At 54.7% G+C, this 14,872-nt stretch overlaps 6 protein-coding genes across 6 annotated transcripts; all 6 read left to right on the top strand.

Annotated features, from left to right (window-relative positions):
• Window positions 1–146: 146 nt before the first annotated feature.
• JKF63_00818 (uncharacterized protein) lies at window positions 147–1,949 on the top strand (the record flags this gene model as incomplete). The annotated part of the gene is made up of 1 exon (XM_067896867.1): window positions 147–1,949. One exon carries the CDS (start codon window positions 147–149, stop codon window positions 1,947–1,949), a length of 1,803 nt encoding a protein of 600 aa, XP_067753024.1.
• A 1,160-nt stretch (window positions 1,950–3,109) lies between these two features.
• On the top strand, window positions 3,110–4,186 carry JKF63_00817 (uncharacterized protein; the record flags this gene model as incomplete). The annotated part of the gene is made up of 1 exon (XM_067896866.1): window positions 3,110–4,186. The coding sequence occupies one exon, from the start codon at window positions 3,110–3,112 to the stop codon at window positions 4,184–4,186; it is 1,077 nt and encodes a 358-aa protein (XP_067753023.1).
• A 1,578-nt stretch (window positions 4,187–5,764) lies between these two features.
• On the top strand, window positions 5,765–7,309 carry JKF63_00816 (uncharacterized protein; the record flags this gene model as incomplete). The annotated part of the gene is made up of 1 exon (XM_067896865.1): window positions 5,765–7,309. The coding sequence occupies one exon, from the start codon at window positions 5,765–5,767 to the stop codon at window positions 7,307–7,309; it is 1,545 nt and encodes a 514-aa protein (XP_067753022.1).
• A 2,294-nt stretch (window positions 7,310–9,603) lies between these two features.
• Window positions 9,604–11,073, top strand: JKF63_00815 (uncharacterized protein; the record flags this gene model as incomplete). The annotated part of the gene is made up of 1 exon (XM_067896864.1): window positions 9,604–11,073. The coding sequence occupies one exon, from the start codon at window positions 9,604–9,606 to the stop codon at window positions 11,071–11,073; it is 1,470 nt and encodes a 489-aa protein (XP_067753021.1).
• Window positions 11,074–11,717: 644 nt separating this feature from the next.
• On the top strand, window positions 11,718–13,358 carry JKF63_00814 (uncharacterized protein; the record flags this gene model as incomplete). Its single annotated transcript, XM_067896863.1, has 1 exon — window positions 11,718–13,358. The coding sequence occupies one exon, from the start codon at window positions 11,718–11,720 to the stop codon at window positions 13,356–13,358; it is 1,641 nt and encodes a 546-aa protein (XP_067753020.1).
• Window positions 13,359–13,850: 492 nt separating this feature from the next.
• Window positions 13,851–14,717, top strand: JKF63_00813 (uncharacterized protein; the record flags this gene model as incomplete). Its single annotated transcript, XM_067896862.1, has 1 exon — window positions 13,851–14,717. One exon carries the CDS (start codon window positions 13,851–13,853, stop codon window positions 14,715–14,717), a length of 867 nt encoding a protein of 288 aa, XP_067753019.1.
• Between the last annotated feature and the right edge of the window lie 155 nt (window positions 14,718–14,872).

Here is a 14,872-nt window from a genome sequence, read left to right as displayed (position 1 = left end):
GCACTGCAGGCATTTCCTCTTTTTTCTTTGCCCCTTCCATTTACCCAGCCCTATTCGTTGGGCAGAAGCGCAGACACGCGCGCAGAGATCGGGCTCAGCCACACCTTCACACAAAGAGTCTCACACATACGTGATCGGAACTGCACATGCAGCGACATGGAATGGTGGCAGCAAGGTGCATCCGTGCGTCTGTGTCGCAGCGCGGCTCCTTTGCAGGCAGCGGTACGTGTTTTGTGTGGTATCCGCTCCGCGTTGTAAAACGGGACTTTCATATGCCGAATCCATCGGACCTCCTCACGTCCCCAGCGGGGCTCATGGCTCTTCTCCATGGTCGAACTGGAAACCAACGAGGTGTGCCTCCGACATTCACACAATCGCCACCAGACAACAAAGAGCCACAGGGGCGGCGCGAAAGGAGAAAACTACGTGCCCGTCGGCAGCAGCGCGGCATCCTGTCCACTGAAGATTCATCGAACGAAGAGGGTGAAGGCAGGCGGGCTGGTACTCGCAGCATCGCGCTCGGAAACAAGGAAGTGATCATGCTGGCCTTTGCCATCTTTATCCTCTCAGCCATGTGGGATCTCTTCACTGCGCAGAAGTCGACCATGTGGCAATTCCTCAAAAACAGTCTTTCCACGACGCTGGAGGTGCGCTCTTCTTCGCAAGAGTTTGCGATGATTGTGGACTGGATGGGTCGTCAGCCGCATGGACAATGCATCCGAAACCTGGCCTTGAAACCGGTCACAATACAGGACGAGCAGAAGATGGTCTGGAGAGACGCGCCATTGTCGCTGTCAGACGACACCGACGCAGGTGCTGACACCGACGCCGATGCGCGTGTCACACTGGTGCCGGGCTATGGGAGTCATCTGTTCCGCTTCGGATCAACTTGGGTCCACATCACACGCTCTGAGGATCTATCCAAGCAAAAAGCCGCAGCGGCCAATCGCGTGGATCGCGAGAACGATAAGCTCACTCTGACATTTTTCACACGCCGCCGAGCGGTGGTGCAACAGTTCATCACCCATGTACACGAGTCGTGGAGGGCGAATGTGCGCAACACTGTGTACATGTACCTCAGCGAGGGTTACGGTCCACGCTGGCGCCCCCTTACTGAGCGCATCCGTCGACCGCTTTCCACACTCTACCTACCGTCAGAGACCAAGGCCGTTGTCGATGAGGCGAGACTTTTTTTCCAGCTCAAAGACACGTACGCGGCGCTCGGAATCCCGTGGCGTCGCGGGTATCTCCTCGAAGGCCCGCCCGGCACCGGCAAAACAAGTTTTGTGATGGCGCTCGCTGGAGAGCTGGGTCTTCCCGTGCACATCCTTTCCCTCCGCAGTGACAACATGGACGACGACGCTCTGCTGTCGCTCGCCAGTAGCGTGCCGCGCCGGTCGATTCTACTAATAGAGGATCTAGAAAATGTTCTCAAAACGCAACCGAGGGCTGCACACTACGCTGGGGGAGCCACTGTGAGCGTCGCATCCACAGAAGAAGTAGTTGAGGTACCGCCAACATCCCCTGCCTCGTCCTATTCAACGGACATTGGAGGCGGCCCGCGCTCAGCCATGTCCCTGAGCGCCTTGCTGAACGCCCTGGACGGTGTTTCCAGCGGCGAGGGGCGGTTGCTCTTGATCACGGCTAACAACACGAGTCACATTCCCTTTGCCGAAGTACTGCTGCGGCCTGGTCGTATCGACCGCCGGATCAAATTCGAGCCACTGCATGCGGAGCAGGTGCGCGAAATGGAGGCGTCCTTCCGGCAGGGACTGCAATCGCACTCGGCATCGGCTACGGGGAATCTGAGGCTTCCCAGCATGTGTCTAGGCTCTCACAAGAACGAGGATGACGCCCCCGCAGCCCTCACACCAGCTCAGTGCCAGCAGCTGTTGCTTGACACCGTCTACGCATCACTAATGCCAAAACCCGTATCGAAGAGCAAGTGAAGCTCATGAACCACTGGCACGGACGCGTGGAAGTCGTCGTACAAATCGGGAGCCTCTGTGTGTGTGTGTGTGTTATGGGGAAGGGGGGGGGCGCGTGTGAGAGCGTTTTTTTTTGTTCCCGTCGGTCTCTCTCGTTCGGCTACCAGTCATTCATATGAGCTACCCACTGCGACAGTCGCCAACCCCTTACACTACCGTTTCCCATCAAAACGACTCGTTCCCAAATAGAGCTCATGCTGCATCGACGCATGGGAACACGCTGCGCAGCCGGCTCCAAGTCCCCCACATCAGCAAACCTCTTCTGGACACATCCGAATAAACAACAACCACACTCCTTCCGTGCAGAAGAGATCGAGAGGGCAAGACGGCGTTCATGGAGCTCGCCGCTGGGCCCTGCCCCCCCCCCCTTTTACCCCCACTCCCTATACCCAGACGCCTCCAACTTTTATTCTCGCGTCACCCTCCAGGTGGTGATTCCTTTCATTTACGTATAAGCGAAAGCCACTTCACAAGCAAATCCATCCAACGTGGCGTCTGAGCACCTCACATTACACACAAAACACACAAAACACATTTTGGCGCTTCTGTTCCACTAACCAGTCAGTGTTGGGGCAAATCTAAACAACCACAGAAGGAACTAGCGTATGCGGGGACAGGACAAGGCACCCAGTTGAAGCGGAGCCGTACCCCACCCTTTCACTTACTTTTGTTTTCATTTAGTTGAACCTTCAGCCCTCCTTTCCCTCATTTCCCACCCATTCCCCAGCATCGCGGCGTACCCTTTTCCTACGAACACATACACACAACACACGCACACGGTCGCAATCCGAGCAGCCTAGACAATTTGCTCAAACACATTAGTAAAACGAAAAGCTCAGCAAAGGCAGACACGCGGCAATACGTTTTGTTGTTGCATTTGGTTTTCCCTCGCCTGGGGTGTCTCGGAAAGGAGCGATATTTCACTGTCATCGATGACAACCGCCCAGTGAATCAAATCTTTTCGACGCAGGAAAAAGAGACAGAAGAAGAGCATTTACATTCTTTGACGAAAAAAACCCGCCTGATAACAGGCAGCGCTCACACTCCCAACCATCCATAAGCCCACTGTTACATAGCATATTTTTCCTCTTCCTTTGTTTTCTCCCTCTCCCGCATTCATTATGGAATCGTGCAACCGCCGCAACGGCTCCCTCCGCGTAATTCACGGCAACGCGAATCCGAAACTCGCCGAAGACGTATGCCGCTACCTCAACATCCCCGTTACGGCCAGCCGCGTCGGCAGCTTTGCTAACGGGGAAACAAATGTAAAGATTCTTGAGTCGATTCGTGGCGATGATGTCTTCGTCATCCAACCGACCTGCGGCAACGCTTCGGGGACGAACGTGAATCAGGCGGTGATGGAGCTGCTTCTCATCATTCATACCCTGAAGTTGTCCTCCGCACAGCGCGTGATTGCTGTGATTCCACACTATGGATACGCTCGCCAGGACCGCAAGCATACGGGCCGCGTGCCCATTAGCGCGTCTGCCGTTGCGCGGATGGTGACGGAGATGGGCGTCAACGGCGTTGTGACGATGGACCTGCACTGCGGCCAGATTCAAGGCTTTTTCCACGGGTGCCCAGTAGCGGACCTCAGCCCCAGCTCCGAGTTCGCTGAGTATGTTAAACAAAAAAACTTTACTCCGAGCAACTTGGTGGTAGTGGCACCAGACGCCGGCGCGGTGAACCGGGCTCGCCGAATGGGCGACCGCATCGGTGCCAGCCGCATCGTCACGATTCTGAAGCGCCGCGTCGTGGCGAACCAAGTCGAGTCGATGCAGCTGGTCGGCGAGGTCGATGGGTGCGTGTGCATCATTGTGGATGACATGATCGACACGGCCGGAACGCTCTGCAAGGCGGCGGAGGTGTTGAAGGAGTACGGAGCAAAGGAGGTCCACGCCTACGCAACCCACGGTATTTTCACTGACCCCGCGTGTGAGCGGCTGACGCAGTGCAGCGCGCTGGTGGAGGTGGTGGTAACAGATAGCATTCCGCAGGAGGAATCCCGCCAGAAGTGCAGCAAGATCAAGGTAATCTCCATCGCAAAGCTTCTGGCCGACGCCATTTTTCGTATGCACACAGAGGAAAGCCTCGAGACGGTGGGGCAGCCCGAACGTTTCATGTCAAAGCGTGAAGATGTCCTGCAACCGCTCGAGTCTCTTGTAGAAGAAGACGAGTGGCCGCGCCGTAACGAGTAAGCAACTCACGAGTACATTAAAAAAAAATGTATGCCCTCTAAAAAAAAAAGTAAGCAAGAAGCGACCGATCGCCAAAAATGTCTGGAACACGTCACTGGTGAGACAGCAACTACGCACCGGTCGATGAACAACAGCCGAACACGCGCACACACGAGGGAACACTTGACTACTGTTTCGCCCCCTCCCCCGTCCTTGTCACACCCCTTAGACATGCAACAAGCTAAGTAAAAATATACGAGCACGGGAAGTTGTGTCATCCTTTCCAAGAGGCCAGGATACCCGCTAGATCCAGCCCCTCCCACCCCGCCCCCTTTTTTGTGTGTATCATTTCAACTGCAGAGGTACCTTTTTTTTTGGGGGGGGGGGGGTTTGGGGGGATCTTCTGCGCGAAGGGCGTCACCACTTCTAAAGACAGAGTGTCACTCTTGCTGCATGCATCCCCGCTCTATCGCTTGCCCTTCTTCCGCCACTACTTATTGGCCTAAACTTCCCTTCTGTGTCGCCCTTCATCACTTCCCACCCAACCACACCTTCGCCGCGTTCTGCTCACTAGCTCTGGGCATCCGTTGACGCTCACGCTCCTCCACTGCCTCCAGCCTCTTCTATCCCCTTAAACCGAAAAGTAAATAGCAAAGATTTTTAGTCAAGCACATAGACGTTCAGAGAACTTCTCACCTTGTCAGCACCCATTCCTCGGTGATTGGCATTGTAGTGTCGCCGAGCCTTGCTTCCCCCCCCCCCCACTCTTTCCCCCTATTTTTGTTGGTTTTTTCCCCTTTGAGGTGTTGCTCTCTCTCTCTCGTACTTACATCGCTACTATTACTACTGCCCACCACCACCACCACTACCGCACATCTCATTTAATGTTTCCTTCTTGTTTCTCTTACATGTACGCACTTTTCACACATTAAATTTACTCATTTTGTGGATTTTTTTCTGTTTTTTTTTCTTTTCCATTGACCCTTCTTTGTCTGCACCCTCGTTTTCCCCCGCCTACGCGGAACCAGCGAAGAATACAACGTACAGACTGGCTTTTGGGGAGGGAGTCTTGAGCTGTTTCCAATTTCGAATACAGTCTTCGTGCCCCTCATTACACAGAGTCATACGCAGTGTTCTACAAGCGAAAAAAAAAGAAGACTATACACCCTCTACACAGGGGTGCACACGCAGAAGGGAGGATCATACAGTCTTTGAAGCAACTGGGTTAGCCTCCCCCCCCCCCGCCTCCTTCATTTCTCTCTCTCTTGACGTGGGGCTTTCGCAATCTTCATCCTGAATCGCACCTGTCCTTACGTGCCCCCCCCCCTCCCTCTACTGGGCGCGTGTGTGTGTGTGTGTGTGTGTGTGTGTTAGTGCCTATTGGTGCATCGGGTGCTGTCCTTGACGGTCTCCGTTTCATAGTGTCTATCCGTAGACTCGTAGGTAAAATTCCCCTTGCACGCATCCCCATCGTCCCGATTATTTAGCAGCAGACGCATAATTTTGGAGTTGGAATTATCCGAACTTGAGGCAACATTCGTATCTCATCGCGCACTACGCTAGACTTAAACCTCCCCCCCCCTCCCTCATAATCCAGATATGCTACGCAACACTATGCTGTGGCTGACAAAGCCGAGGGTGGTTGTGCTAGGCACCGGATGGGCCGGCTGCTACGCCGCCCGCCAGCTCGACCCCAACTTGTGCACTATCCAGGTTATCTCAAATCGAAACCACATGGTCTTCACACCGCTGCTTCCGCAGACAACGACGGGTACGCTTGAATTCCGCTCGGTTTGTGAGCCCATCACCAACATTCAGCCCTCACTGGCAAATCCACCCCACCGCTTTATCCGCAGCGTCATTTACGACGTGGACTTTGACAAGAAGCTGGTGCAGTGCGTCGGCGTCGGCGTCGTTGGCGGCTCGGAGAACGTGCCGGTCAACACCTTCAGCGTTGAGTATGACTACCTCATCATGGCCTATGGTGCTCTCCCCAACACGTTCAATATCCCTGGAGTTGAAGAAAAAGCATTTTTCCTGCGTGAGGTGAACGAGGCCCGGGGCATCCGCAAACGCCTCGTGCAAAACATTATGGCCGCCGACCTTCCGACCACCTCGAGCGCAGAGGCGAAACGGCTTCTGCACACGGTAGTCGTGGGTGGTGGACCCACTGGTATCGAGTTTGCCGCCAACCTCGCCGACTTCTTCCGGGAAGACATCAAGAAGATCAACGCAGCGCTGCTGCCGCACTGTAAGGTAACCGTGCTGGAGGCGGGTGAAGTTCTCGGGTCCTTCGACACCGCGCTGCGCAAGTACGGCCAGCGCCGCCTGAAAGAGCTAGGCGTGAAAATCCGAAAGACGGCCGTAGTGGGTGTCACCGATCAGGAAGTCTTCACCAAGTCAGGCGAGGTGCTGCCGACGGGGTTGGTAGTGTGGAGCACGGGTGTCGGCTCGGGTCCGCTCACCAAGGCCCTAAAGTGCGACAAGACTACTCGCGGACGCATTTCCATCGACGACCACTTGCGGGTTCTGCGCGATGGCACTCCGATCCCCAACGTGTTCTCCGCTGGCGACTGTGCAGCCAGCAATGAGAAACCGCTGCCGACGCTGGCCGCCGTCGCCTCACGCCAGGGTCGCTACATCGGAAAGGAGATCAACAATCTGCTCAAGGGGAAGCAAATGAGCAAGCCGTTCGTTTACAGGAGTCTGGGCAGCATGGCCTCCATCGGCAACCGCTCCGCCATTGTCTCGCTTGGTCAAAAATTCAAAATCGACGTGAATGGGTACATGGCGCTGTGGGTGTGGAAGAGCGCCTATCTGACGATCCTCGGCTCCATCCGCAGCAAGCTCTACGTGATTGTGAACTGGGCCGGAAGCCAAATCTTCGGCCGCGATATCACGTACATTGGCGACCTCAGCGAAGACCGCAAGTACTCTGCGCTGGCAGTGGAAGGAGTGTCGAGGGAAATGAGATGCAAGACCGTTCACCAATCTCCTGACCCTGTGAAGCCGGGCAACAATGCTACCTCTGCCATGGCGGAGAAGGCGGCGCCACAAACCACGCCTGAGCAGGCCCCCAAAGACACCCAGGCTTCTAAAGCAACAGCCGCTGTCCCGGCGGCGGCACTAAAAAGCAAGGGGTAACGTCTGCGCGACAACGGCGTAAGCACGGAGGGGTTGAGGGATGCTCAACAGGAGATGGAAAAGAGGGAGCGCCAAGTGATGTTGTGCCTCGATAGGCACGCAAAGATTGTTCGATTACACTGCACACCTCCGTCTCTGCTCCTCTCGTTTGCGCAACTCTGTTCTCACTATTTCGTTTCAGGGTCAGCGATTGCCGTCGCGCTTCACGGGGCCTTGTGGCAGGACACACTTTTTTGTCATACACCCTCCCCGGCACTGCGACTCTTTCTCCCCCACCCGCCCACACCGAAGTGCCGAGTCCTTTCTCGCCAGTGTTGGCCCTTGCTCAGTCCTTTTCTCTCTCCTGTCTCGTGACCACCGTCTTCCCGTTTTTTTTTTTGTGCTCACACACTTCTTTGTTCTGTCCCGTCGCGTCAGCCTGTGTATGTGTATTTTGTGTGTATGTACGTAATCTCTTCGAGTCTCTCTGTCCCTCTATATTTCCTCGGTTAAACTATGTCACAGGTGAACCCTTTTTTTTACTCTTCTTATTTTTGTTTCCGGTCTCGTTGTTTTTCCTTTGGTTAACTTGCTATGCACCTCTTTTTTGTGTTTTACACTTCCCGGTATATAATTCATTCCCGGGTAGCGGGGAGGGGGGGGGGGGAAGGGGGGCGGCACATCTCAGCGCACATCAGCAGGGGACCATTACCCATTTCTTGTGCGAAAGACAAGCAGTCCACCGAACCTCCCCCAGCACCACCACCACCACCATTGGCCGATTCGGAGTGCGTCGTCGCTATTAATGCTAGCGGCAATGTCCGCAGTGTGGTGTTGCGGCGGGGTGGCCCGCCACAGTGCCTATGCCTGCCCCCATCGATACAATGGACAAGGGTGTCAATGTGGCTCCAACGCGTGGCGACCAGCCCAACGGGTGCGGCTGTAAAGAGTGACCTGCGAGGCGGCTAGGTCTGTGTAGTGCCCGAATCAGAGGCCGTGCTCAGGTGACTTGGTCAGCACCATTCCAACACCTGTATACCGCTCTGCTGCACCACCAGGCGGAAGGGGGGCCTGTGTCAGAGTCTGGAAAGTTCTCTACACGATGTTGTAGGATAGAATCGCCTCGTAAAATACATGTAAGCTCTCCAAAGGGCTAGGCGAGTCGATGTGATGTGCAAGCACGGCAAGTAGAACCCCATAGCATGGAGCCTCAATGCGCACACGTGTGCGGAACGTGCGGCGTCTCCTGCATCTGAGGCAGGTAGGCCGGCTGGTGCCTCGGCCACTGGAAGCGTGGGCGTGTCCACCCCGTATTGTACCACCGAGTCGTGTGAAGGGCAGTGTGGGCGCTTTTCCACACCGCTTTTCCGCCTGGACTGCAGCGAGCTGAAGCAGCCGAGGGGGCCAACACGCGAGGGGGGTGGGATGCGGGGCCTTCGCCTGAAGCCGGACGACACACGATCCTTGTGCTCATCCTGCCGGCGCCTAGACGACCCCCAACTGCTACCCCGCGCGACGAGGACCAGGGCTGCCCACGTTGGTCTGGCGCTGAACGCACAGCGCGTATCGGTCAGATGAGGTGCGCAATGACAAAGGGGGGGGGAGGGAGGGCACGCACGACCGGATGGGATGGAGACCGCTTTGTCGTACATGACAAACGTGCAGCCGCGGTGCACCAGAGGAACCGGGGTAGGCTGTTGTGGCATGTGTATTGTGTGTGTTAAATTGTTTCGGGCAGAATGCCACGCTTCAGAAGAAATTTTCATAGTGCCGTGTAGGTGTCTTTGCGTGGTGTCGTCACACTTTTCATGTTGGCACGTGACGAAGCCAGGCTCACAAATGAGTCGCATAATTTGATGTATGGCGTGTCTGGAGGGTGGAGGTGAACGAGGCGTGGAAAAAAGAAAATGCGTCAGACTCCACACGAGCACTGTTTTTGCGACACCGTTACCAAAAAAAAAAGTGTTGTTGTTTGGCCGATGAGTGCTCTCTATTGCCTTCCCTCCCTTCAGTCTATCATTGCTCACATCGCCTTCACTTTTCTACCCTCTTTTTCTTCAAGTTATGAAATCGTGCCTTTGCGTTAAACCGCTTGTTTGTGCGCTTCGGTTGTCAAAAGGCCCCTGTTCCCCCTTCCCCTCCTCTGTGTGGGGTGTATGTGCATATGTGTGACCGTGCCACGCCATCGCGCTCCCCCCCCCCTTCCACCCTCGCCAAGACTTCCAGTACTGTTGTTCAGCTGAGGTGGCTTGAAAAGATGGTGTCCAAGGCGTGCACATTGCAAAAATTCGCGGGATACTAACAGCACAACGAGGATGAGCAAAAGACAGTACGAAGAGAAGCAGCGCTTCGACATGCACCTCCGGCGCCTTGGTGAGCGTGTTTACCCCACCACCGAAGACGGGTTTGATCGAGAGCTGGCGAAGCTAAACCGTATAGACGAAAAAGTACGGAGCAATTTGGATGAGTACTTCAGTGCATCTCTGGGTTCGAATATAATGAAGAACCGCTTCCCCGATGTGAAGCCGAACGAGGGCACGATCGTGCGCCTGAACGAAACCAGCCTTCGAGGAGACGGAACGTACATCAACGCCAACTACGTTGACGCCCGCAAGAAGTTCAACGTGCCGTTTGTGTACATTGCAACACAGGCGCCGATGAAGAATACGGTACTGGACTTTTGGCGCATGGTATACGAGAATGACGCAGCCTTCATTGTCATGCTCTGCGCAGTGGAGGAGAACGGCAAAGTAAAGAGCCAGATGTACTGGCCTCCACGAAGCAAGACCTATGACCTGGGAATACTGTCCGTCACACTCGTTGCGGAGAGCATGCGGCAGGACTTGATTCATCGACGTCTGCTGCTCCGCAGCATCACCGGTGACCAGAAAGAGGTGTTTCACATGCAATACCTGGCTTGGCCGGATCAAGGGGTGCCGCAGGGCAGTGTCACGCTAATGGAAGTGATCTATACCATAGCCAAGTCACCACGTAGCACACAATCGCCGGTCGTGGTGCACTGCTCCGGCGGTGTTGGGCGCACAGGGGTCTTCATTGGTCTCCACATCGCCCTCGCGCAGTTTCAGCTAAGTCAAGAAAACATCAGCATCCCTCGCATTGTTTGCTTCCTGAAGGCGTGTCGCAGTGGAATGGTCCGACGCAAGGATCAGTATCTGTTTCTCTACTACGCAGTACAGCGCGAGATGAAGCGCATGCTCCTATCCAAAAAGAACGGCGTCAACCTGCTCGACAGTCGGCCACGTTTGACAGTCCCAACGGTTGCCCGCTTCGACCCGGCTTCGACGCAAATGGACTCCCCACTGGTCACGCCCATCCCCGCCCGACACCGAAAGCGGGGCACGACCTCGATATTTGCACCCCTCCGGTCGTCGACTTACTCCAACAAACGAACGGCCGACGACGATGCAGCCACCATGGAAAACTACCTGCAGCGCGCTGTGCCATCGCTCAATTTAGGGTGCATCCCCGGAATGAGCCATCCAGCCCATCTGCGGTCGCCTGGGGTGGCTTCACGTGACGTATTTCATCCAACCTCGCCTTCACCCAGGCCGCCCCTCACATCGACCCCGCGCGAACAGAAAATGCCTTGGGGCCAGGCCGATGTCCCTCGAGCGACCATGAGCCACGTGTTGCCGCGCACGTCGCTCCTGCAAACAGAGCTCGCACGACAGCGGGGGGCTAATCGCATGAAGCGCTTCTCACCATCTCGCGTGCACAGCGCGGGAGACGGCTCAACGGCCGCGTTTGCCGAGACGCCGCCGTAGGTCTTTGAGCCGCACACCGCGTCGAGTGAAGCTTCTGGCTTCGAAACCCTGGGTGTGCGGCTGTCGTTTTTGCGGGCGCTGTTTGATTTCGCTGAACAACACCACTTCATACCCGACGACATGAAGCAGAGCTCTCTCTCCTAGACCTTCTCCATCTTCTCCCGCTCGCTCTTCCCTATACGCCAGGACCCCCCCCCAACACCCTCTCCCCGTTTTCTGCTTCCTTTCCCACTCCTGTGCTGTTTTGCTCGCGTCTCTTTTTCTGGTCCCGTCGATTCTTTTGTAAACTCTGCGGGGGCTGATAAGACCCGCGCCCGGGCCTGCTTTTGGCGCCGGCGCCAGGCTGCGGTTCGCGCGCGGGGCCTTGTCCGTCTCGCCTCGGGGGGCAGGCGAACGCGCCGCGCCCCCCCCCCTGGGCCATGGGCCAGGCCCCCGAAACAGCGCCCCCCCCCCAGCAAAAAAAAAAACGCCCCGCGAAAGGACCCCGGCGGCGCGCGCGAAACGGGACGCCGCCCCAGACAAACCAACAGGAGCAGGCGGAGGCCCCATGCACGATCCCCACCACTTTCTAGTTTGCCACTCTCTGGATCCTCCCTTCCCTTGCTCTCGGAGTTCGCTGCCGCCATTACCAGACAGCCCCCCTCATGCAGACAACCCTGCACGCGTTCACCGGCCCGAGCCGAAGAACAGAGACGTTACCAATAAAAGACCCAACAAACCCAACCAAAGGGTCGTTGAAGCGGCATCGAGAAGACGACTACGTCGTCTCGTATCCTCTCCCTGGACGAGCGTCCAAAGCACTGATTTCACAGCTTCGCTATCTCCGGCCACACCTCTACCGCGGACTTTTCGCGCAAACCAAGTATGGCATTCGCCCGCACTCTTGGAGCGCTCTTCCACCTGATGCATCACCTGTGATTCGCACTGTTGTCCCGAGCATACACCCTACTCGAAGCACCTACGACGGGGAACCTCTTGTCTCACCACTGGAAACCTTCAGAAATTGCATCTCGAGCACAACGTGGGATCCCAGAGATGAATACCTTGTCGCTTCTCAACGCTCGGGTTTTAAGCTTTTTGGCGCGTTGTCTTGGCTTACACCCGGGGATGTGCCACGAGAGGCATCGAAACCAGTTCTGGAGCTTAAATCAGCCACTGTGCAAGCACGATTGGGGGGAGAAAACAGAATTAGCTTCGGCCTCTCAGTGACACAATTTCTTGGAAGTACCTTGAACACGATTTGTGGATATAGTGGCGCCCCACAAATCGATATTTTCGACCTTGAGGATTTGGATGAAGCAACAGGAGAGCCCCTCCGCACGTACAGCGTTCGCGCTTTGATATTTGGCAACTCCTCGCAGCTGCTCAGTGGTGTCTCGACAACCACTGCCGTGGTGACGATGTCAGACAGTGTAGCTGTCGCTGCACTATCCAACGGCTGCTCTGCACTTGTCGATGTGCGGACCGAAAATCTTCTAGTTTGTACGGAGACACCACCACCACCTGCAATTTTAAGCGCGTCCAGCTCAGGCACACGGCGAGTGTCGCAAGGAACAGCCATCACTGCTGTTGAGGTAGCAGACCGGAGCAATGGTCTCCAGTTGCTTACCGGGAGCAAAGATGGGATGCTGGTGCTGTGGGACTTGCGCAAGCGCAACGAGCCTGTCACAATAAGTTCTGTTGGTGGAGAAATTGAAGCGCTGCACGTTGTGCAGCCATCATCCTCGAGCAGATGCGGTGCGCCAATGGTGTGGCTCAACACTGACTCGGGTGACATTTGCTGTTTCTTGATTGGTGCGTCTTCCTTTGAGGAAGTGACGCGCGTCAGCACCAGCGACTCGCGCCGCACTCAACTTTCAGCTAATCTGTCCCCACCAAAGTTGGCTGTTCTGCCTTTCCTCAACCGTCTTATGTACCCTCACATTTCGTCTAACAGTCTTTTATTTTACGATATCGGTTGTCCAATTTCCGCAACTGAAGACTACTCGACAGCTTCTATTGAAAGGTCCAGCATCACGGGTACCGGTAAAAAAACGCAAACAGCATTTTTGGGTGACTTCACGGACGCTAGATCTCTTCTGTCAGAGTCTGAAAGCAACGACGACTGTGCACCTGTTCCAGCAGATTCGAAAAAGTGCCCAAAGTCTCTGCCCCTTCTCTTTTCTTGCCCATTCACCGATTGGTCCTATCAAATATGCAGTGTTTCTGCATCCAATAAACACAACGCGATTTGCATCGGGGGTGATGACGGCGATTTGCATCTACTCTCTGATTGTGCCTCATAGATCTCGGGGGAAAAAAAAACCTCCCTTAAAAAAAAAAATTGATGCCTGAAGAAGAACGTGAAGTCGCTTCTGATTTTGCAGCGGCGCCTCTCTTTTTTTCCCCTCCAAGGCGGCTAGAACATCAAAGTTGCTCTAGACTTGTGTTTCATCTTTTCATGCCTGGGCACAACATTTTAGCAAATCCACGGCCGCAAAGCAGAGACAGTCCTTTTGTTGTTGTTTTGTGCGCCGAAAAGAAGTCGGAATAATTATACGTAGTACAGTATGCCTGATCGGCTTCATTTGTATGCCTGGGGGGTTGTTCCAGCTTTACTTCAGCTGTTCACGACATCATTACCACCTTTTACTTCGTGTCTATGCTTCTTAATGACTTCAACAAAAGGGAAGTGATCACCGTATTCAGGTGACACTGTCAAAAAAAAAATTTTTTTTATGAAGTGACCCACATCTCCAACGTTATTTTTTCTCCCCCACTGAAGGTGGAAAAGAAAAATGCTACGCTACACACGGCTTTGCAGCAACATGGGCCTTGGCGATGCCTACGTGAAAAAGGTGTTCGACTCCGTTGCCTCCAAATACGACATTATGAACGACGTGCTCTCTTTAGGCGTTCACCGCATTTGGAAGAAGCACTTTGTCGAGAACTGTGTTTGCCCATCGGCTGGGTGCAAGTTCTTGGATGTTGCGGGTGGTACAGGCGATATTGCCTTTAGGATCACGGACAGTATCCGTGACCGCGAGCACTCTTTCGGCCTGGTGCCAAAGGCCTTTGATGGCACAAAAGTTGTCGTGTGTGATATTAACTCCATGATGCTGAAAGAAGGTGAGAAGCGTGCGGAGCGTGAGGGGTACATGGATATCGATTGGGTTTGTGCAAGCGGTGAGGAGCTTCCGTTCGAAGACGGTGCGTTCGACAGCTACACAGTGTCATTTGGCATTCGTAACTTCAGCGATAGACCAAAGGCTCTACGCGAAGCTTTTCGTGTTCTCAAGGTAGGGGGTGTCATGAACGTGCTGGAGTTCAGCAAGGTGACCTGCCCTCTTTTGAGCATGCCTTACGACTTGTGGTCTTACGGCTTTATACCACAAGCAGGGCGCCTGCTTGCGGATGAGGAGAGTTACCGCTACTTAGTTGATAGTATTCGCGCATTTCCGGATCAAGAGACCTTTGCGCAGATGATCCGCGACGCTGGCTTTGGGTACGTGCGCTATGAGAACTTATCTGGGGGCATTGCTTGCATCCATACGGGTGTGAAAACAGCTCCCACACCCATCACTACAAAGACTGACTCAGAAATTCCCATTGCAAAAGCTTCAGAGATGAATTCTGAGGCGAAGCCGGAGCCGAACACTGCGTAAATTCATGAAAGGACAGCTGGGACTGAGCAGCTTTTCTGTATAAAGCAAAGCGTCTCCACTATCTCCAGATCGACAAAAAAAAGTTTCTCGAGAAGCTACAGACGAAAGTAGAGGAGGATAGGAACTGCATGCCAAAGAGAGGATACCCTGATGGA

This window comes from Porcisia hertigi, chromosome 36 (assembly GCF_017918235.1).
Source record: "Porcisia hertigi strain C119 chromosome 36, whole genome shotgun sequence".
Lineage (NCBI taxonomy): Eukaryota > Euglenozoa > Kinetoplastea > Trypanosomatida > Trypanosomatidae > Porcisia > Porcisia hertigi.
Note: the sequence above shows the minus strand (reverse complement) of the source record. Positions and strands in the feature narration are given on the sequence as shown.